At 44.6% G+C, this 24,160-nt stretch overlaps 1 protein-coding gene across 3 annotated transcripts; it reads right to left on the reverse strand.

The window, feature by feature from the left end:
• Positions 1 to 9,346: 9,346 nt before the first annotated feature.
• On the reverse strand, positions 9,347 to 16,027 carry MSC (musculin). Of its 3 annotated transcripts, none has more exons than XM_083623459.1 (3): positions 15,141 to 16,027; positions 11,840 to 11,931; positions 9,347 to 9,523 (listed from the first exon to the last, which is right to left on the reverse strand). In XM_083623459.1, exons 1-2 carry the CDS (start codon positions 15,681 to 15,683, stop codon positions 11,845 to 11,847), a joined length of 630 nt encoding a protein of 209 aa, XP_083479585.1. In that variant the 5' UTR covers positions 15,684 to 16,027; the 3' UTR covers positions 9,347 to 9,523; positions 11,840 to 11,844. The 3 variants fall into 3 exon arrangements, with proteins under 3 accessions (XP_083479585.1, XP_083479584.1, XP_083479583.1); XM_083623458.1 differs by lacking the exon at positions 9,347 to 9,523 and adding an exon at positions 10,900 to 11,122; XM_083623457.1 differs by lacking the exon at positions 9,347 to 9,523 and having other exon boundaries at positions 11,508 to 11,931; positions 15,141 to 16,026.
• Between the last annotated feature and the right edge of the window lie 8,133 nt (positions 16,028 to 24,160).

Here is a 24,160-nt window from a genome sequence, read left to right on the forward strand (position 1 = left end):
CTTTGGAGCATCCGCACTCATATCACCGGCCAGATGAAGAACTGCTTGCCTGAACATGTGCCGTGCACATGTTCCCTCGCCTTAATCCAGATCTGCAGATACAGAGCCCTTAAAAAAGAAAAAAAGCTGTAATCACTCCCAAGGTGTTCAGGGAGAGAGTGGGGGGTTCAGTGCAACCCTGGCCTTCCCAAGCAACTGATTGATGCTACAGCCCTTTGGGGAGTGATGTGTGGAAATGTAATGTGCACTTTCTGTTCAATCGGCACGATGGGATACGTCCATTAGAAATCAGCTGGACTAAAAGCCACAATCAGATCCTGATTTAGTAGTCATATTTTTTCCTCCTTAGCACAAAAACTAGCAATATCGGTTCTACATCACCTTGAGTGCAAACTCATTCCACTGCAGAATGTGTGCAAATGACTCAGCCTCTAAGATGACAATCTTACGCTTGTTTATGTGGAGTATTAAAATCAGTGGGGCTTGACTCCCATAAAAATACGCAGAGGACCTGGTTTAATTTTGCATAATATACATGTTTTCGGAAAGCAATGTTCCCTAATATAATGCAGTTTTGTATGTTATTTTCCCTTAATATATGCAATTATAGGCACACTTTACCCTACCATATGCATTTTGGAGAAGCGTGAATTTCGACATTGTTTCAGAAACAGCAAATCGGGTAAGTTTGCCTTTAAATACAAGCCAATGAATTTCCCCCCTCCTCACCCTCAGTCAGCATCCCTCCCCAAAGCTTCCTGTATACCTTTTATTTTTAACAAAGTACCCTGTTAAGACAGTGGTTCCCAAACTATTTCCCAGAGGAAGAAGACAAAGCCTAATGGAAGGCGAGGATCCTGAAAAAGGTGCTATCTCCACCCCCTCACCAGCCAAGACTGCTTCAAGTTGATTGAATGGCTCCTCGTAGGGAATCCTCACAAATCCAAACTGAATTTGGGAGGAGGAGTGATTGATTCTTTATGGCCCGTTATCACTAAGTGATGTGCATAAAATAAGATATAATTTTAAGCAGTGCAATTGCAGTTGAGAATAGATTGAATTCACAAACTGCAATTAAGCTAAGATCAATTATAATAAACAATTTATCAATAGACTCCTCCCTGACGGCTTACGAAAATCTCATTGAGTCCTTGCAGGATGTGGTCTCTGTCACCATAAACTCAGCCGGCAAGCCACGCACTGCTAAAGGGCGCGGTTGGTTTGACCAAGAGTGCCGCACAAAGAAGGAAGCCTTAAGGAATGCTTATTTGGCCTATAGAAACGCTGGATTAAACTACTTACCTCCATCTTATTTCAAAATCAAAAAAGAGTATAAAGCCCTTTTGGCCTCAAAAAAAAGGCAGTCCGAACAAAATTCCTGGTCCCTGCTATTGAATGCCTCACTAAACAATGAAACTAAACTCTTTTGGCAACTGGTCTCCAACTCAATGAAAAATAGTTCTTCAGCCCCCAGCTGTGCCATTCCAGCTCAGGTTTGGGAGAACCACTTCAGAAATATATTTATGGAAAATCCAAACCTCCCTTCCAGCTTACAGGATGATGACAGGGCAGAATTGTCACTGCTCCCTAATTGGAGGCCGGTTACTGTGGAGGAAGTCCATACATTAATTGGGAATCTGAAGAGTGGAAAGGCTCTAGGCAAAGATTTTATCCCAGCAGAGTTGATTACATCAAACCAGCACTGGTGGGCTCCGCTTCTCGCAGCACTTATTACGGTAGTGAATAACTCAGGTAATGTACCATATAGCTGGAAACATGCTATAGTAGTTCCAATCTTTAAGAGAGGCCACCCAAATGTACCTTCCAATTATAGGCCAATTAGCCTGCTCTCAATAATTGGGAAGCTGTATGCCTGTTTCCTCAGTAGCAAACTGACAACTTTTCTAAATGAACACAATATACTATCTGAAGCCCAGGCAGCTTTTTGTGAGAACCATTCAACAACAGACCACTGTCTAATGCTGTCCTTCCTACCCGAGAAGTATACCAGGCCTCTACAGGGTAAACTCTTCGTGGCCTTCATGGATCTGAAATCAGCGTTTAACTCCATCCCCAGATCCCAGCTACGGTCCAAATTAAGTCTGATTTTGCAGGACAAATGACTTCTCTTTCTCATAAAAGCCCTGTACAATGGAACCAAACTGCAGGTCCGATGCGGTTGACAGGGACAGCTATCGAACAGCATCGAGATGACTAGGGGGGTGAGACAGGGTTGTATTTTGGCCCCCACATTGTTTTGTCTATTCTTAAATGACCTCGAAGAGAACTTAATGGATGGACACATTCCAAAAAAAGGAATGAGAAGGACCCCTTTGTTGTTATATGCTGTTGACGCGGCCATCATCTCACCTTCCAGACCGGGTTTGAATTATCTGTTGAGGAAATTTTCTGATTACTGTTCTGGAAATGGTTTATCCATTAATTATGAAAAATCTAAAATTTTAGTCTTCGAAAGAAGATTCTCCCGGTCAAAATGGGTGCTGGATGCCCATAACCTTGAACAGATAAAATACTTCAGTTATCTAGGGCTCACATTCCAGCATACAGGATCTTCGAAGCACCATTGGCAAACCTCCCTTCAAAAGGCGGAGATTACAAAGCTAGCCATACTCAGATTCTTCTTCACAAAGGGCGGCAAATATGTTCCAGCAGCCTTAAGGATTTTCAATGCAAAGCCCATTTCCCAACTCCTGTATGCAGCAAATGTCTGGTATAATGGGGACCTGCCAAAGCTAGATGGCTTTCAGGCAAAATTTCTACGATCTCTGCTGCAGGTACCTAACTGCGTCCCCAACTCCGTACTTCTGTTAGAAGCTGGTGAATGCCCAATTTCAACTAAAGCGTGGTGGGCTGCCCTAAAACATTGGCTCAGGATTTCAGTGTTTAATCTAGGGAAGGGTTTGTACCAACACCTGACCAATGAGGAATTTGTCAGCAAATGGCAGAAAACCATGGCTAAAAAAGCCACCTCTATTGGTCTGTCTCCCCCCCAACTGTATTACCTGGGTTATGAAAGCACCCAAAAGATTTTAAAGCAAAGATTTAATAATAATTAAATGTGGGATAATGCGCACAGTGACTTGCGATCTCGATCACACGCAGTCTGTAGTCCGCTGGCAGTAGGAGTTCAATATGGGTATGTCTTTAAGTTAACATCTTACACTAAAAACCTGACAGTACCAAACTACCAAAGACTTTTCACCAAAGCCAGACTAAATGTCTTTCCCTCTGCAGTGTTGGATGGCAGTTTGAGAGGAGTTCCCTACCAGGACAGACTTTGCTCGTGTGCTCAAGACATCAATTCCATAAAACATATTTTGTTGCATTGTGCAAAATATGAGCAGGCCAGGGCTGAACTGATACTACCCTTGCTGGTACCTTTCCCAGGAAAATCAGAGGCTCACTATGTCAGGTTCCTACTGGAAGACCGGACAAATGCTAGAACGTTAGCAGTGGCAAAGTTTTTATCGGTGGTTGCAAGAATAAATGAGCCCTATATTCTAAATAAAATGCTTGTTTAACCTGGAGGTAGGCTGTATGAATTGTGTATTGATTTGTAATGATTTGTTGGGTCTCTGGACAGTAATAAAGATTGAGTGATTGATTGATTGATTGATTGATTGATTGAATTTTAAGCAAATAAAAGCAATAGGGGAGCCAAGTTCAAAACCTTTCAGAGCTACAGCTCCAAGAGGTTTCACTTCCACATTTTGGTTGTGATTCACAAGCCCAATTCATTTTGATGGAATTGAGCCACAAAGAGTTGGAAAGGTTACTAAACGATGGTAGGATTGCACAAAGTGTGTCTGTTCTTCTTCCCTTTCTATTGAGTTTGAGTTTTAAAAAAAATAATTGCAAGGTTTTTTATTATAAAGGTAAATTATAAAAAACAAACCTTCTCAGTTTCTTAAAGGTGCAGCACTGTAGAAAAATAAATAAATAAATAAATAAATAAATAAATAAATAAATAAATAAATGTCCAGTAGCACCTTAGAGACCAACTAAGTTTGTTCTTGGTATGCATGCACACTTCTTCAGATACATGGACATGCACACAAAAGCTCATACCAAGAACAAACTTAATTGGTCTCTAAGGTGCTACTGGACAATTTTTAATTTTTTTTAATATATATTTCTACTGCGTCAGACCAACACGGCTACCTACCTGAGTGCAGCACTGTGTTATTAACTGAGGCAAGCAATTAAGATGGTGCTAGATGGCAGGGATGCGGGGAGAGAAAACCTGAAATTTAAGTCACACAGATCAGTTCTTAAACACTGCTGTGGTATATGACTTTTACGCACTAGAGGGCAGGCTTGAGTCACATTGTCAGTATTTCTACCTGCTTTGCAACTTCTCATCAGCCATTAGGCCAAGTTCAAGGTGTTGCTTTTGGTGTATAAAGCCCTGTACAGCTTGCAACCAGGATACCTGAAAGATTGTCTCGCCTCTGCAGGTGAGGACCTGCGGATACCATCTTATCCAAAGGTCTGTTCTGTATGAGGAGGGATTCTGTCCTTTAGTGTTCTGGTACCTACCTTTTGGAATTCCCTCCCCTTGACTATTAGCCATCTCTGTTGTCTTCTCAGTGCCTACTACTGGCTTTCATCTTCTAACAAACCTTCTGGGATCTTTCCCCATCTGCATCTGTATTGGAATTGTTTTTAAGATGTTTTTATTATCACTCCTTGTTTGCCATCCTTGGCTCCTTTGGGAGAAAGGGTGAGATGTACATTTAATAAATAATAATCAATAGTGTTAATTTTTAAAAAATAAAATTCAAAACCGCCTCTTCACCAAAGGTGATGTGCATATTAAAGATTTATTTTTTAAAAGGTGGTGCACATATTAAAACCCTCAAAATAAAAGTACGGCAATACACGGAACAAGATGCCACAGGTCAAAATAATAATAACTACAACAGAAATTACAGAGGCTGGAATTTGGGCTTCACATGAAAGATATGTCACTGTGATTACAGGACTCCTTGTGCTTTGATATATTTATTTTTAATTTGGGCTAAAACTGTACGAGTTCATTCATTATTATTTTTTCAATTTTAATGTGTTTAAGTCATTGTTCATGGCCTTATTTACCATAACCACATCAATTCTTTATAACATCCAACTCATACCACATTCAATCACAGTGGAGCATGGTCTCACAAAGCAAGAACTGAAGAACAAATAGACTGGATATAAACTGAAATACCATCAAAAGTGCCTTTGTGGATGATGTACTAGAAGTACAAATGTAGAACAGTATGCTGGCGATACCCAACTCTGTTTCTCCACAGAGGCTGTGAAACCCCCTGGCCTGGTGCCTGAATGCAATGGTGGCCTAGATGTCAGGGGCAGATGACTGGACATGTGTTACTCCACCCCAACAGGGCTGCACAGGTTGCCAACTTGCTATCGGACCAGGTTCAAGGTCCTTGTGGTTAATTTGCAAAGCCCTAAACAACCTGTGCCGAAAGTATCTGAAATTCTGTATTCTCTCATAGGAATCTTCCCCGGGTTCTGAGATCTTTGAGGGATGACCTTCCCTCAGTGCTGCCACCCACACAGGCAAACTTGGTGGGGACACAGGTGGCTGCTCCCAGACTTTAGAAACTGCCTCCCAAGAGAAGCTGGACTGGCTCCTTCCATGTCTTTCTGCCAAAAGGTGTAGACTTTCTTGTTCCAACAGGCTTTCAGGAACCGACTGCTTTGAATGAAAGGACTGGTGTGGTGTTGTTTTCATTGTAATTATCTGTATGTTTTTAATAGGTCGTATATAGGTGTGCGGGTATTTACGTTTTAATTCTATTAATGTTTAATTGTTTTTAAAAGATGTTTTCCTGGTTTTAGCTGCTCTTGTTTTATCTTAAGCTACCTTGAGTCCCTGGAAGGGAAGAAGGTGGGTATAACAACATCAACAACAACAACTTTAAAGACCAGCTCATCATTTACAGACCATCTGTATCAATAAGAACATTTGACAGGGCACTTCTGGTGATTCCCTGTGTCCTTGAGGTTTGCTTAGCCTTCCCTAGGGACAGAGCCAGTGCTTTTTTCTGGGGGTACCTTTTTCCCTCAAATGTTAAAATAGAAATAGAAAGACTTTATTGTCACTGTACCACTTGTTTACAGTGAGATTAAACGACCCCCCCAATCTCTCAGTCCTTGTTACACTCTGTGTGCTGTCCTTCGACCACCAACCCCGAACGTCAGCTGCAATGTTGCTGTCTTCCATTCAGCAGCCTCACAGTCCACAGGTAGAAACTGTTCTTTAACCTGCTGGTGCGGCTTATGATGTTTCTATATCTCCTGCCCGAGGGCAGGAGATTGAAAAGGTGCTGGCCAGGGTGTGAGTCATCCCTGAGAATGTTCCTTGCTCTTCTGAGGCAACCGTCTCCTGTGATGATATCTAGCAGACTCAGGGGACAGCCCATGATATCGTGTGCTGTCTTCACCACCCTCTGTAGGGACTTTCTGTCCATGGCTGTCAAACCAGCGTACCACACCGTAATGCAGTTTCTATCGTGGACCGATAGAAGGAAATCATCAGTTGCTGTTTAACATTGTTCTTTCGCAAGACCCTAAGGAAATGAAATCTCTGTTTGGGCCTTCCTAACCAGGAAAGTCTGGCACTTAGTATAACAAACTCATGGTGAGTGATGGCACCTTTTTCTATATATATACAAAAAGCACTGGACAGAGCCTTTAATGTTGCAGGCATTGCCCTGTGAATCTCCCTACCACTAGGGGTTCAGCAGCACAGCAGAGGTTATGGAAGACTTTTGCCAATTTTATTCTTAGATGTTTTATGTTACCTCGATATACCTTTATGGAAATGTGAGTTGTAAATAAATCAATCAACTGATTTGTTGTTTGTGATTATTGCAGGGCAGTCAATAAATATATCAGCAGCATCCACAGCAATTTTCTTCAGCCACAAGGTGGCGCCAAGAATACAACAGATTCCATCAATGGTGGGGATTTTAATTGTGTGCCATAGCAGAAGATGCCCTTGGTTTTAGGTTTAGTTACTTTATGCATAGGTGACCAGCAAAAAAATATTCAGAACAGAAGGCACCACCAGGCGTGAGTTCTAGGAACCAGTAAACTTTAAATGAATTATGAACATGCAATTTATAACATGCTCATTTATAACACTCATTTATAACATGCTCATTTATAACAAATGAGCATTTATAACATGCTCATTTATAACACTCATTTATGGTCCTTTCTCACTGTAATTAGAGGATAAGATCATACAAAGAAGACTAAGATTTCTAACATACTAATCCAGTAAGAAAAAAATAGATAGAGCAAATGCACTGAAGTGCAATGTTTTTGAAGATATAAATGATTTCAGGGCAATGACACCACTCTATCTCAAAATTAGTAGGTCCGTAAATGAATGTTAGTAGGTTCATAATTCACAAATGTATTAAAAACTCAGATTTCAATCCAACATCTTATAATCGTTTCATAATTGAAACTGGTTGCTTACAAGTTCATTTTATATCCTGTATGACTGACATGACTAAGTAGCCCAACTCCACCATTTTGTACCTGCTCAGTTGTTTTGTTTCTGCAACCTTTTACACATTCTGAAGGAAATGAAAAGTCCCATTTGCCATGTACGTGCAGAACAATTTTACCACAACTCTTTAGTTACGGGCATTTTTGTCACTAACACAACTTGATCTTCTTCTACTCTGCACCAATCTGCAGTTGTAAACAAAGAACGTGGAAACAGGATGCTTCATCAGGCATGATGTTATGATGCATGAAGGTGGAAAAGAACACATAACACACTACATTCCCAAAATGCACGTTGGCAACATGCATGTGCAAACATTTGAAGATCGTTTGAGCTTCTTCCAACAAGAGAACTTTTGTCTGAGTTTATACCGTTCGACTTGTAAGCTGGTGATCAAGTTACAAATTCATCCATCACTAGTTTAGAGTATAGAATCATACAACTGTAGAGTCGGAAGGGACCACGAGGGTCATCTAGTCCAACCCCCTGCAATGCAGGAATATTTTTGGCCAATGTTTGTCTCGAACCCATGACCCTGAGTTTAAGATTTTCAAATTCCAAACTTAAGTCCAATAAAGCACCACAGACACACTGGAACTTACATTTGTGTAAAATATGCATAGGACTACACTGTCTAGGAGAAACTTAACCATGTTTGAAACAGGGCCATGTGCAAGATCATCTACTGCTGTGTTCATAAGATTATTGCAGAAGCTAAGAATTGGGCTGTTTTACAGTGACATATAAGGTGATGTAAGACTTTTATGCATTTTACCTGAAGCTGTTTCTTCGGTCATACACAGGGCATGTTATTCCCAAATTACCCACTAGGAGAAATAACAGGTGTGTTGTGGTAATGAATGGGCATATGCATTCCAGTTAATCACAGATCCATTATCTTTACATAGCCATCTGCCCTGCAAAGCAAGCTGCAAGCTTGTGTGTGTGTGTTTCAAGGCAGGATTTCATACAGCAGCCTTTCCCAACCTGGTGTCTTCCAAAAGTCTTGGGCCATAATTCCTGTCAGCCTCAGCCAGTATGGCAAATGATATAAAGCAGAAAATTCAATAATGCACCCCCCCAAGAACCATTTAAACAAGAACAAGCAACATCCATATGGATGAACATTCCAAGGTTCATGTTATGTCCACTAAGACCAGGGCCTTTATGTGGCAGTAATCTCCCTTTGGGATGCACGTCCAATGAGCATCAGGCAAGCACCTGCAGTCCTGTTATTTAGACACCTGCTTAAAACTCATCTGTTCACACAGACTCGTCTGTTCACACTAGATCACCAAAGAGGTGATCTAGCTGTCCGTACAATGTTTTGATTTGTCATGTGTATTATACTTTTTATGAATGCAATTTTATTGTTGTTTTTATGTTTTTCATTGCTCTTAATGTTTGCAGTATAGTTGTTGTTGTTTTTGCAAAAAATGAAAAATATAGAACCATGCTATTTCATGCAAAAAAATGGCAAGGACCCTCAGTTTGGTCCTAGTGGCCAAAGTAGTCTCTGAGCAGAGTTCAACTCCTGGGAAATTCCTGCTACTGGAAGGGAGAAAGAACGCTAGTAAAAAAACAAAACAAAAACCCTTCCCTCTGGAGCAACCTGAAAGACAGCTCAAGGAAAATGAGGGGGGATTGTCGTGGTGCTTCTGCCAGCTGATGATCTCAGTTGCATTCATGAGCAGGAGGAGACTTTCCATTCGATGAAGCCTAGTTAAGAACCAAACCATAATGTGCCCCCATCTCACATCCCCATTTAACTGCTTCACATTCATTCCAGTATAAGTTATTTAAACTGTTTTATTCTTTCTCTTGTTTCTCCAATCTCTAAGAGTTGTTGCCCAATTGCAGCTGGGCTCAGTTCCAGAGAATAGCCCAGGCCAAGAAATAAGCTTTTCACACAGCACCTAATAGAAATAGTTGAACCTCCTCCTCCTCTCTCTCTCTCGTTCACCATGGCTGCAAATAAAAGTGAGCCCAATGTTTATTATGTTAAATGAAAGCATTTGATTTAGTGATTTGATTTTTCTCTGCAGAAGGGAAAAGTAGACAAGAGTTATGTGAATAAGGAAATGTTGTATTGCACACCTTTCTTCAACAGAAATTATCCAAGTACAGCAGAAGTCACCATTTCATGTTCTTTTATCACATAACCTAAACTCGAAGGTAAATCTATGCAATGGATTATAATTTCTACTATACAATTCATTGATTTCAGCCTTCTCTTGTTTAGTGAATACCAGATCAACGTGTTGTAAAAACAATTGTCCATAAAGAATGCTATCCAGAGGTGAAATGAAGTTCAGTGAGTTGAACCAGAGATATCTGTGCACAAAAAAGTTTTTTCAGCAATGTTATTGGGGGAAGCAGTCATTTTTGCTGTCCAGCAACTGAGCTATAGGGATAAAGCATCTTCAAAATGTCACTGTAATCACCAGTTCCAATTATTGCTGTGAGGCAAGCCACAAGAAATGCTTTGAAAACAAAGCATTTCAGGATCTATGATCTGGAAGAGGAATAAGTTGTTTCCAACTGGGGAAGCTCAAGAATCTTTCCCAGTGCAAATGAATAACTGCAAAAGAGGACATCACTGATGTCCACAGTGGCAAAGATCAATTATTTCCACTTCAATGTTTCTCCACCTCCAAGAAAAATTACTTACCTGAATTTTAAACAATACTGCCAACTATCTTGTCACGATGAAGTGACACCCCTTTCCTTTTCATGTACATGCACACACACACACAACTTCCCATTCCAGGCAAGGTCAATGAATGCTCCGACACACTCTGTTAATCAGTTTGCTCCACTGCAGATTGCAGCCATTAAGTCCAATTCTATGAATATTTCTGGATTTTTCAGCAATTGGGGTTCCCCCCCTCAAACCATGACTAAGTATTCATAGTATCCTTGCAACAAAGCTTTTAATATCATGTATAAAAATAGAGTTATTTACATTTGAAATACTGGTTACTACATCATTCGCAAAAGGAACTCCAGAAAGATTGGTACCTGAAGCTTGAGAGAAGTGGGGGAAACACAGCAGGTTTGGAAGTTCCAAATCTCCTAGGTAAAGGTTAAGGTACCCCTGACCATTAGGTCCAGTCACAGACGACTCTGGGGTTGCACGCTCATCTCGCTCTATAGGCCAAGGGAGCCGGTGTTTGTCCACAGACAGCTTCCGGGTCATGTGGCCAGCATGACGAAGCCGCTTCTGGTGAACCAGAGCAGTGCACGGAAACGCCGTTTACCTTCCCGCCGGAGTGGCACCTATTTATCTACTTGCACTTGACATGCTTTTGAACTGCTAAGTGGGCAGGAGCTGGGACCGAACAATGGGAGCTCACCCCGTCGCAGGGATTCGAACCGTCAACCTTCTGATCGGCAAGCCCTAGGCTCTGTGGTTTAGACCACAGCACCACCCACGTCCCTTCCAAATCTCCTAAACCATTATAAAAGTACCACCTTCTTGCATAGCACTTCTTCCCCAGTCTGAAGTGAACAGGCTTCCTGTTTCAGGTTAAGGGAACTTCACACATCTTTGCTGAATGCATCCCACTGAAAGTAATCCGCACAAAAATATGATCACTAGCCCTCGTCCAACAAGAATTTACCAACGACTTTGATCCATGATCTACTTAAGACCTCATACTTGCATAGAAGAAAATTTAGCCCCAACAACTTCATTGAGAATGGATATGGTTCGGCTTAAATTCACTTGATTAACTGCATTTGTGGAGCAGGCTGTAAAGGAGCAGCTGGATTCTTGCTACCTTTTCATCTTACGGTTTTTTTGTTTCTTAACATGGCTAAAATGATAGAAGTAGTCTTACTATTGCATAGCTGCCAAGAACATAAGATCAAATATATTATAAATTTTGAGTTTTGCACACTAGTCTAGAATACCACTTTCCTTTTGGCATACAAATAACACTGTTTGGGATTAGCTTGTACAATCTATATTTTTGGTCCATGCTGTTAATGCTAGTGGAGTTGTCCTCCTGTATATCTTCAGTTAGTGAAAAAGGCTTTGGAACAGTTTCTTCAGGTAATGATGCAGAAAAATGCTTTTCCAAACCCGCCAGTTTTGCTGAAGCAGAAAATTCAGCAAATTCCCTCTTTCCTTCTTCATTATATTTTTAAGTGCATTTTCCCTTCGAAATGAACAAGGAGAGGGCTTAAACACTGAGCAGACTTGATTTCTTTGCATCAGTTTGTTTTGGTCCATACAAGTCAGGATGTTTTGGAAGCATATCCAGCAAGAGTATTGCTTACTTTAACTAAGCTGTAGTTCCACATAATCTGTTGGTTGTTGAAACCTCTTTGGTATCACTTTCTGGTCTTCCTGAAACCACAAATGGCCAGGTCTGAAATTAAAGCAGTATTCAATGTTAGACAGAAAGGCAAAAATATGCAAACAACAAAAATCCTACTGCTATTTCTGTTCCAGTCCCCATTTCAAGAAAAAACTCAAAAGCATTTTCTTGAAAGGGTGTTTAAAAGTCACGCAGCACACCTTGAATCGCATAAACTTTCTCTTTAAGGTGTCTAATTCTGCTTGGAGAAAAAGTGCTGAAGGCTTAAAACTTTTCTCACTTTACGCTGTTAACTGCAGCCTATACCCCTTGGCAAACACTAATGAACCTCAATCTGGTTTTGTATGCATAACTCTCCTCTGCTTTATTCCAAAATAACGCAAGGCAAGGCAACCCAGAAGAGTATGTTGGTCCAGCAGAATGCAAGATCCTTTGCCTCAGTTTGTTTTGGTCTGTTGGCCAAGCAAAATGCAAGATTCTCTTTACAAACTTATCTGATGCTTCAAGGTGATTAGGCAAACTTCTGCTGCGTATTATTGGTATTTTGACTTAACAATTTCTCTTTTTGTGAAAGCAGAGCCTTGAAATCTGGTACTTACATTGTCACTGACCACTCATGACAGCAACTTGGGGGGGGGGGCTGAAGCCTGCTACCAATTTCTACTTTACCCCCATTCAGAGAACAGAAAGAACCTAGTTTTTAATTTAAACACTCTCCCCTGTCCTTATTTTCTGTAGAACTGACACACATTGGCAAAATATATATTCAATATAATATTACATTGAAGTTCAGTAGGATTTTTTTCATTGATTTTTAAAAGCATTCATTTATGGAGGTGTATAAGACTGATGCAGCTTGTTCACACATTAGCTTTGTTGCAAATGACTACAACTTTAAAACAGAGAAGTGGCTCAAGTGAATGGGTCTAGATATATGAAGCTCAAATTCAAATCCCCATGTGGCTATTAAGCTCATTGTATGGCCTTGAAGAACAAGATGTTTTTGGCCTGATCTAGTTCACATGCTCACTGTGAAGCTAGAACTTGACAGAATTCCTTAGAGGAGGGGCAAGTTATGAATGTACTAAGTGCAACTTAAGCTTTGATGCAGTTTTTTACACAGATCTATATTTTAAGTGTGTCAGACAGCTTAAGAAATCATAAGAGCTTTCATGAGTAAAATCTGCATATGAATAATATTCTGCCAGAAACAGATCTACATCATAAAATCAAGTATTTTGTTTCAGTATTCTTGGACCTGAGGAATTAATCCTAACCATGTATACTTAGAAGTTCACCATGCATACTTGGGGTTGGAGCATCTTCCCTGTGAGTAGAAAACCCGAGGAGATTTAGGTTGTGTACTTTAGAAACCAGTGACCATGTTAGAGGTTTTAAAAGTTAGGAACTGCATGAAGAAAAAAGAGCAAGAAGCCCCTCTCTCAAATTAGAACCATCCAACAAAAATCAACAGTAGAGTCAGGACAGGCAAAAATAATTCCTCACCCAATACATAACTTAGTGAATCTATTACCAAAAGAATATGGAGGTTATATTATAAATTAAGCTAGCAACAGGTGTACTTATTCTGGGACACATTAAAGGACAGCCATCACTTCCATGCTCCACTTCTGACCAATATTGGCCACTGCTGGAAAGAGAAAGCCTCAGCTTCACGATCTGTCCTTCCAGTGAGCACTCAGGGCTGATTCCTTAAGAATGGATAGGTTTGATCTTCTTGCAGTCCATGGGACTCTCATCATCTCATCCAACAAAGCAATTGTGTTTTTCTAGGTGCACAATGAACAGGTTAGCATTTCAGAGCTTTAAAATACTGTGCTTCAGAGACAAGCACAAAAGATACACTCCACTGCTGTGCTAGTAGACCCACAACTGCTTAAAACCCAGGAAGAGAACTCTCCACACACAGGTGGGAATCCATAGACAGAGCTCCTACTGGCAACATGGAAAAGGAGCCAGAAGTTCAAGCCTCCCTCAGAATATGATATAATCAAGGATAGGGGACCTCTGGTCCTCCAGCCAGTGGCGCATTCCAGCTGCATCAGCTCCAGCCAGCGCAGCCAACTATCAGAGATGAGGAGGGCAGGGAACCACAATTTTCTCACCTCAGATTTAAATAAAATCACTGAGATGTTTTTTTCATCCACTCAAGCTTACACAAAAACTCATGAGTCGCCTTTTGCTGTGCATTATCAACATGGTTAGCAGGTGATAAAGCTCTTCCAACTCTAAGGCTACTACAGTTCCCATGTCTGCAGCACAGATGTGTATTATTACAACTATTACATTCTTTCTAGTAATTTGTGTATACTGAGAGAATGAATGAGTCTCAAAAGTTCCATTTGTTGCCTTAGAAAATGACTGGGGGTTGCTGCTTAGCCACTAATGTATACAGGAGTAAACTACCAGATATTTTTAGCTGCTTCCTCTGACAAAACAAGAGGCTGATTTTTAAAAACAAATTAGATCTTAATAGGCAGATATGGATCATATTAACTAATCACCTGTGTCTAGGAAAAAGCCAAACAAGAATTCCTAAAGTGGCAGGTGCCAGGATCAAGTTCATATAGGTTGCCCATATAGCGTAAATTCCTGGGACTTTTTGTTCATGATCCCTGTGCGGCGTTTAAAATTCAAGAAGCCTGAGGTGCCCATCTGCACACCACTTCCTACTCTGCAAACTCTTGACACCGAACCATAGATGTGCGAGCCCTGGTATGGTTCTGTGGCGACAGAAAAGGCCACGTGTTCAGAAGCACCCTTGGTTTAACGTGCCCAGTAGTGATGTATGGAAGTGAGAGCTGGACCATAAAGAAGGCTGATTGCCAAAGAATTGATGCTTTTGAATTATGGTGCTGGAGGAGACTCTTGAGAGTCCCATGGACTAAAAGAAGATCAAACCTCTCCATTCTGAAGGAAATCAGCCCTGAGTGCTCACTGGAAGGACAGATCGTGAAGCTGAGGCTCCAGTACTTTGGCCACCTCATGAGAAGAGAAGACCCTGATGTTGGGAAAGATGGAGGGCACAAGGAGAAGGGGACGACAGAGGACGAGATGGTTGGACAGTGTTCTCGAAGCTACCAGCATGAGTTTGACCAAGTTGCGGGAGGCAGTGGAAGACAGGAGTGCCTGGCGTGCTCTGGTCCATGTGTCACAAAGAGTCGGACAGGACTAAGCAACTAAACAACAACAACACAGCAGCTTTGCTCCGCGGGCGCCTTCCCGCGAGTAGATCTTACCAGGTTGACGGGGTGCACGTAGCCCTTCTCGTAGCGGTCTTCTTGCAGCAGCTGCCGGAGATGGGCGATGTAGCTGGAGGCGAGGCGCAGTGTGTCCAGCTTGGAGAGCTTCGTGTCCGGGGGCACCCAGGGCAGGCTGGTCTTCAGGCGCGAGAACGCCTTGCTCAGCACGCGCATGCGGGCTCGCTCGCGCGCGTTGGCCGCGTTGCGCTGCGTCTGCTTGCACTCGGCCGCTACCGGGCCGCCGCGGCCCGACGCCGGAGGACGCTTCCCGCCGCCGCCGCCGCCGCCGTTGCTTTCTCCCGCCGCGGGCGCTCCCTTGGCTCGCTTCTTCTTGCCGCCACAGCTCGTCTCCGCGTCTTCCTCCTCGTCGTCGTCTTCCTCCTCCTCCTCCTCTTCCGCGGCGGAGGAGTTTCCCGCCGAAGGGCAGGGCTCGCCTCGGGGACGCCGCTTGGAGCGGGGCAGCCCCGGGTAGTCGAGCTGCAGCCCCCTCAGGTCCATCTCCGGCAGCTCCTCGGCGTCACTCAGGGAGCCCGTAGACATGACCCAGCCCCACACGCCGAAGTGGGGCGGGAAGGAGGAGGAGGAAGGCAGAGCGGCGAGCGGGAGCCCGCCGACCAAGGCTCCACTTCCCACCCCCCGAGAGAAACTGCTCGACGGCTTGCCGGGGACCGTCTCCTGACAGGGCTATATGGATAGATAGATATATACGCGCCCCAGCGGGGCGTACCATCTGCGTGGGGCAACCGGGGGGAGGCCTCGCGCTCGCGTAGCCCGAGTGGCGGCGCGCGGGGGAGACTCCTGCCCGAGTCACCCCCCGCCCCTCTAGACCTGGGAGGTTCTGCCTGCCTGGGCGACGCTGCGCTCTAAGGGCGGCGCGCGCTCCATTCAACAGCGCCCGTCTGGGTCGCGGAGGCTTTGGCCGCCTGAGCAGGGGGTGCTGCTGCTGCTCCTCCTCTTCCCCTTGCCGTCGGGGTGGGAGGGGGCGATTTCCAGCCAGTAAAAATCAGCAAATAAGGGACTCTCGAGGGACAGTCAGCATCCTGCCAAAGGAAAGTCCTGCAGATTGTGGAAGGGTTTTTATTTTATTTTTGCGCGCCCTGGGTGCTGCTTACACTGGGCGCCGCTAGGAGAGATGAGTGGCGTTGGGTGGCGCTGCTCGCTAGGCAAAGGGGATCTGAAGTTGGCATGGAACGGGCCCATAAGAAGAGGAACCCTGCCTGAATCAGGCCAAATCCCCTTCCAGACCAGTATATGGCTTCCCAAGGGGGTCGCCAACCTGATGCCTGCGGGACGCCTTGGAGCGCATTGCTTTCGAAGGCCAAATTACTTCGATTTAGGCTGATGGTCTCACTCCCTTTAACTGGCATCCTAATGCGGGATGCAGCCCTAACCCTACGTACCTGAGAGTAAGTGAAAAGAAGGGGACTCCTTAGTAGACATGGATAGAATTGCGCAGCTACTCAAGGTGAAAATAGACTTCTGAGAAATGTGTTCAGAATCGAGATAGTGGCCCCAAACGAGCCTATGCTGAATGGCGAAGTTTCATAATATAGTAAAAAAAAATAATAATGAGTAGGATCTGGTTAAGGACGGAAAAAATATTTTTTTCAAATTTCATGGATATTGTGAACTGAGCTCTTAAGAGTTAAAAGGCCGATTTTTTAAAAAAAGAAAAAAGATCCGATCATTCACAATTGCTACCTAATGCACACTGAGGCAAACGGATTATTATATGGTCGATTTTGTACCTGCTGCAGTTTTCGATTATCTTATTTGTTACCAACCCCCCACGTTTTTGTTTATAGGTTAGGGCAGAAGCCAGGCGTTGCAAGGATAAAGAGGTTAAATGACTTATTCTAGAGCTGAAAAATTAAATAACGCCATCCAAGCCTGAGCAGTTTCCTTGGCAGTAGCCCTCCTTTTATTTGTGTCAGATGCCTACGAATCTATGCATGTTCAGCTATGCATGTTCAGCCAAGTTCCTCTGAAATCCACAGGATTTTTGCCATTATCTGTAGCAGAAAGGGAATGTAGAAAACGAAAATGTAGAAATCGCCCTTTGCCTGGAAGTGAATCCCAGTGAAAACAAATGCGTTTACTGTTAAGCAATTCGTATAGAATCGCGATGTTATGGGAAATGGCTACAAACGATTTGGAAATTTACGCTCCGGCGACACAAACAATTATCGCCTTTTGCTTGTCATTCACGTTACTTGGAGATAAGGCCCGTTCACACCAGGAATGCTTTGGCAAAGCTCAGCCCTGTGAAGACCCACAGCCTTGTAATAAGCCAGAGGATAATAAAATTATGGGTTCCACTGAACGTGTGCAGGTTGCTCCTGCTGCATCAGCGAGTAAATACAACCATCCACCCACACAATCTAGGACTTGTTTTAAGGACAGGAGTGTGACTGTCAGGTAAACTTGACTCATCCTCTGCACTTTTTATTTTCTCAAATTAATCAGCAGCTCCTTCAGTCCATATAAGTGGAGTGGAACCATCATTTACTGGAGGGCATCAAGCATTCAGAGGTTATGATCCAGCGAATAAAATGCTTGTTTTGTATTTATTCCAGTGCGTCTTTGTCTCCATAACTGCACCAAAGTGGCTATATACAATTGTTTAAAAAGTGATATGCTAAAACGAAAAACCAATCTATAAACACACATTTTTAAGGCGACCAGCAGACTAAAAACAGGAGGAGAAAATTTATAACAGCATTTTTAAAAAATGCTTCCGAAACGTGTTCGGCTCAGAATCGTTCAGCCCCAGGGCTCTTTTCCCGCGGGGCACAGAGGCAATCCCACTCCCCTTGTGAACTGCCGCTCACGGCCTCCCGCTTAAAGTCCGAGGCTGCGATCTTCCACACACTTCCTTTGGATCAACTCCCCTCCCAAACCCGTGAGACCTAATTTCTGAATGCGCAAACATGAATAGGATCTTCGCAACGTGACCCACCCCTGCGGCCGGGCGAAGAAAGTTCCCTGGCGCAGCGGGGCCGGGGCTGTGGGTGTTCCTCCGCCCCTGACGGCGGCAGCAGGTGGGGATCTGGGTCCCGAATTCCTGCATCTGCAACCTTTTCGTTCCATCCGCCTTCCCACCAGACTGGCGTTGGCACCGCCGCCACCTCCCTGGCGTTGCGCTTCCTGGCACCACCGCTTCCCACGATGGAGCCGCTTTCTAGCTGGATTTTGCAATCCTGGTGTCTCAGGGAGGTTTCCCCTTCCCACCCCCATTCCTGCTCTTAGAAAATGCCGTTCTTTATTCGGAGCCTGCCCTCCCTTTCTTTTCGCGGGCAACTCTCTCCCAAGCCAAGAATATCGGTGGAAGAAGCTCTGAAATGCACCCGGCGTCCAACTTGGCACTTGGAGGCACTGAACTTGCGCTGACACCGGCCCCTAAGCCCTGTCTCGGCTTCTTCTCGCAAGCAGGTGGCTGGCTGGCTGTGCCACAAGCCCGATCCTGAAGAGCACCCGCGGAAGAGCCGTATCAACACACACACACATATCCCGGAGGTTAGATGTGTAGGTTTCGCCTCTCCGTTTCTCCGGATTGTTTATACAGGTGCAGTCTGAACTCTTTCCTTACTCAAGATTAATGGGAAGGAAAGTGCTGGCTATTTCTAAACAGTGGTGGAAATGTCGATGCCCGATTGTACCCTTCTTTTGCCACGCTGGGAGAGGCCTGTCTCTCCCTCCGCCCCTCCGTGGCCTGAACTTCACAGGCGGGAGCGGGAGCGGGAGCGGGTGGGGACCTTAAAGACTACCTCCCCAAAAAGAGAGACCTTCCGGGGCTCAAGCTCATTGGGAAATGACGCTCTCTTCGTCCCATGCTTTCATTGCAGAAGCACTCAGGCTCGATGTGGAGGGTGATAATCGGCGAGGCACTCTGTACATGCTCAAGGGCATTCCCACGACAAAGCACTACTTTGGATGCTGGCCCAGCTGAAGGCGGAGGGAATCGCCAGTTTCCCATTTTAACAAGCCGCCTGAAATACTAGAAAACGTGGCCCTCCCTCCCTTTCCCCCCTCCTCTAAATTTTGTTAGTACTTGTGTAAACCAACCCTGCAGAGACTCCCCCCCCCCCGTGCGCGTGCGTGGTGCTCCTTTGGCTGCCTACGGAGTGGCATGGGGAGAATTGGGTTTGCTATTATTATTATTATTATTATTATTATTATTATTATTATTATTATTATTATTATCGTCATCAACAACTCACGGTCTCATCGACCTCAGCAGGTAAATGAGTTCGAGAGAGGAGCTGGTCCATTGACAAGAAGGAGGAGCGGAAGGGGTCGCTTGACTCTCCGCAAGCCCCTCATTTGTTCTGCGCTTGAGCAGCGCCAGCGCATCATGTTCCAAAACAAATCCTTCGCCGGGGACGGAGAATAACGTCATGCTTCGGCTGGTTCGATGAAGAATCCATAGAAAGTTGCAGCAGCTGCAGGAGGAGGGGGGGTGACCCCCTGCGGAAGCCTGCGTGGCCGGGCAACCATATACCGAACTGTGTGAATCGGGTTCAAGCGCGCCGCCCTCATTAAAGGCGAACTCTCTCCCTTCAGCCCCCAGTACTCCGAGACTCAAATCTGCAATAAGCACCTGCAGTTAGTGTTTAGCTCAAGTCTCAAAGATCTTGGATACAATATTGCTATCAGCGAGTTACAGAGATGAGACATATCCATTGGCACACTGTGGGGTTCCTAGCATTTTGATTTCCTCCAAGGAGCTCAAGGCGGTGAGTGACAGAGCGCACGTTGTTTGCGCGCAAAAGGTCACGGGTTCAAGTCCTGCCATCCCCAAATCTGAAACCCCAGAGAGCCACTCCCAGTTAGCATCCACACTACTGAGCCGGATGGAGCATTTATTTGCAGTCTCCGATGATGCTACCTCTCCCATTTATCCCCAAGCTGAGAGTTGGCGACTGGCCCAGGAGCACCCAGTGAACCTCCTGGCTGCGTGGGCATTTGAAACAAGGGATCCCCGGGAGACTCTAAGCACTACACCACACTGCCTTGCTACACGAGTAAAGGGAAAATGCCATGGAAAAGCCAAGCACTGAACTCGGAGGAAAGAGGGGTGCGATCCCGTGCACATTTATTTGCATTAGAGGTGCATGGAATTCTGCAAGAAATAAACACAAATAAACATATTTAGAGAAAAAGGTTTTCCTCCCTCTCACATATTATTAGAACTCAGAGGTATCCAATGAAGCTGAATGTTGGAAGATTTAGGACATTGGTATACCAATGAATACCAATTAAAATAAAATTAGACCAATGTATGGAGGATACTGCTAGCCCAAATGGCTATGTTTTGCCTCCACTGTCCGAGAGGCACTATGGCAATCACACAGCCTGCTGTTGCGCTCAAGTTCCGTATGCTGGCTTCCCATTGCCACGTGGTTGGCTACTGTGAGAACAGGATGCGAGACTAGATGGGCCATCATCTGAAGTCCTGGTGATGATGTTATTATATATTTATACTCCACCTTTCCCCCTAAGGAACTCAAGGCGACTCAAACAGATAAAGAACCAAGCAATACTAAAAACATAGATCCAGACATAAATCCTACTAGCTAGCAGGCGTGTTTAAAGATCCTGTTGCCTGCCTAAGTGATCTCATTGAGCTTTCAATTTAAAAGCAGTTTAGACTATAGCGATGCAGCGAGGCCTAATTTCAAATAAGACGGTTTCGGAGATGGGAGGGAAGGCGGGCGTGCCAATTAAGACCATTGTAATAAGCCTTAATAATGGCCCCAAACACTTTTCAGCAAACCTCAGGACTTTCGTGAGAATGAAAGCCACAAAGTGAGCAAAACACAAGAGCTGTGAGCTCTGAAGATCTCAGCGCGTTCCTTATTGTTGGCGATGCACCATCTCGGATGTCAGAAATCCTTTTCCTACTAGTACAGCAAATAAATTAGTTCAGCAACCATCACGAAATGACTTGCAAAAGTGTCTACCAGGACCAGGATTAACTCTTTGTTAGTGTCTTGATGCGTTAAACATCGAGGAGTTCTCAAATTCAATGGCTTCTCCACAATGGCAGTGTAAGTCCAGTTAAAGTAGCTGGAGAGCTTAAACACGGATGACGATTGCTCTTTTAAATGTCTCTAGGACCGCAAGGCCAAAGTAACAGAATGGCCCGTGAAAGTACTGTTGACCTACTTCATTTCACTAGAGGTGGTTTGTTCACACGTGAATGCTCACCGCTGAAGGACTGCTGCGCGAAGTGGAGACTTGCACGTGCGAATCCCAGAGATATAAACGGGACCGCGGCACTCCGCATTTGTTCGAGAGCTGCCCAATCACAGCAACGTTAAAATCTTGGATTTCTCCACTACTGCCTAAGGGCCACTTTCGCTTCCTCCTTATAATGCATGCAAAAAATGGTTTCTCGGGGAGAATAAAACCATAACATAACTGTGTAAACAATGAGATGCGCGAGTGGAGATCGAGAGACAACGTCATTGTAGTACACCTGCTCTCAGACGCGATGCTTTCCCGTATTCACACGGCTGCCAGTTACCCAGCGATGCGAGTGCACGTGTGAACTGACCCCGAGAGTTCCATGGAGATTTCCTCTGCCTCTGATGCAAGGCGTCGGGGTGACTGGGAGCCAGTGGGTGGAGAAGTCAAGGGAAGTTGTCTCTCCCACCTACTACGGGCAGACCAGGAAAGGAGCGTGAGAGAACCGAATACGATCCTCCGTCGATATTAAGATCTCGTGGATTACTGGATCGTTTTTCTTTGGGTATTTGGTTTGCCGCAGCTGCGGCCAAACTTTTGCTCTGAAAGGGGAAATATAATTTTTCATTTCTTGGAAAGAGCTTTAGGGAAATTATTTTAAAGGAGGCGCTTTTTCATATTATTGTTGTAATCTAGAACTAGGTAGGAAATGATGGAATGCTTAGAATGGTTAGCGGTAGCGAGAGGACGGGGGATTTGAATACAGAGAGGAAACACTTAATATTTTCCATTTAAAATAGCAAGTTCTAGATGGCTTGTAGCAAGGCTGCAGATGGAGAGATAAGGTAGGACGGTTCTCTCGCATCCTCGGGAGCCAGTGCGCTGTGCTGGTTGGAGTCTTGGAATAGGACCTGGGAGACGCGGGTTTCAATCTCCACTCGGCCACGGAGCTCCTTGGGTGACCTTGGTCCAGGCACTACACCTCAGCCTAACCAACCTCACAAGGTTGTTGTGAGGGAGGATAAAACACCGACGTCAAAAGGAGCCAACTTCGAAGAAGTGCGCATCTCTGTGCGTTACACAATGGGATCCATTTTAATTGTAATTATTTGAGAAATATGTATATTGAGAACAGCGAAAGATGAATGAGACATTTTCGGGCTGCGGTCGTAGAGCCGCTTGCCTGGGGGGAGGTCCCACTGAACCCGGCGGCGCTTGCTTCTGAGTAGGCACGTATTCCAACATTACTGTTGCGTGTAAAAGATTCGCTATGAAAATGCTTCGCCTCCCACAACAAAACTCCAGAATGTAGCCTCTGATAGCTGGGTCCTAGGCATGTTTACTCGTAAGTAGGTTCCACTGAGTAAAATGATGCTTACTCCCAAATCCTTACTTTGGGGCGGGGATATAGTCATTTATTTATTAATTCCTCCATCCATCCACCTTTGCCGTCCCGCCTGCTATAACAAGGAAATGGACTTGTTATAATAAAAATAAAAAATAACTTTTGAGTGTATTTTATGTTATTCATTAACTTTCTGCACCGCCCTATATCACCTGGATCAGCTTGGTCAGAGGGGCAAGATTAGCTGCTTTTCACGAGGCTGTGGTCCAGCCATCACCAAACCAGCTTCCTTCGTTTTAATCCTTTTGAAAGAACCTAAGAAAAGCTCGGCTGGGTCAGGCCAGTGATTCACCTAGTCCAGCATCCTGGTTCTCACAGTGGCCAACCAGATACCCATGGGAAGCCTGCAAACTGGTCCTCAGCTCCACGCCGCCACCCCCCTTCCTGCCGTTTCCAGCAGCTGGTATTCAGAACCATTGCTGCCTCCGACTGTGGAGGTAGAGAGCATAACCACAGCCATTTATAGCCTTCATCTCCATGGATTTGTCCCGGTCCTTCATCCTGTTAGGATGAGTGCCATCGTTTAAATTATGCGCTGGCTGAAGAAGGGCTTCCTTCTGTCTGTCCCGCATCTTCCAACATTCAGCTCCATTTGGTGGGTCCTGAGTTCAAGAGAGGGATCTGCTTGCTGTGGTTCTGTTGGGAATACCATAGAAATACACAAATGATTTTGTCTGCGTTTTGGGTCAGGAGACGAAGCTTCCCAGTTCTTCTGGCAAGCAGCGAAGACCATTTTTTGAGACGGAAGCGAGGAATGAATGGTCCTCTCAAACTGCGAGTTGTGCTCCTCTTTCTTCCACAGACCGGCGATCGGGTTCACACTTCCGTGCGTGGTTTTTGCGCCCATCCTCACCCAAAACGCCTTAAATGCGAGGGAATCCAATGGATTCTGAAAACCAATCAAGAGAGGGGGTGGGGCAAATGAATAACTGGGGTTGCAATTCCACTCTTTCAATGAACTCTGTGGCAACTGTTTATTTATTACATTTATAAAACGCCTTTCTGCCAAGGGAGGCAAGGCGGTTTACCATTTTTATATTGCTTGCGACTAGGCATAACATGAACAAGGCAAAACGACCAGCGCTGAAATGTCCCCATTTCCTTCTTTGGGTTGATAGGTTAAGGTGGGGGCAAGTTTCAACCCCCCCCCCCCCCCGCGCGACGGTGCAGGCGAGAGTTGGGTTAGCAACACGATTCGTCTTTTAAACACATACAGGGAATTCAGGGCTGAATGGCAATCGGAAAACGGAGGGACAAGAACGACTCTCTTACGGTTTCAACCACGAGCAGTCTTATTTTGGAGAAGGCAAAGCAGCCCTAGGGTTGAGCCAGGAAGAAACAGAAGGAAGATCGGGTCACCGTGATTTCCGATTAACTACATAAGAAGAGTCTGCTGGTCTTGATCAGGTCAACGACTCATCTC

This window comes from Podarcis filfolensis (assembly GCF_964270895.1).
Source record: "Podarcis filfolensis genome assembly, chromosome: 7".
Lineage (NCBI taxonomy): Eukaryota > Metazoa > Chordata > Lepidosauria > Squamata > Lacertidae > Podarcis > Podarcis filfolensis.

Coding starts and splice junctions, on each gene's coding strand:
- MSC (XM_083623459.1), bottom strand. CDS start 15,683: ATGTCTACGGGCTCCCTGAGTGACGCCGAGGAGCTGCCGGAGATGGAC. Junction 11,932..15,140: donor ACGTGCACCCCGTCAACCTG/GTAAGATCTACT, acceptor CTTTAATTTCAG/ACCTGGCCATTTGTGGTTTC.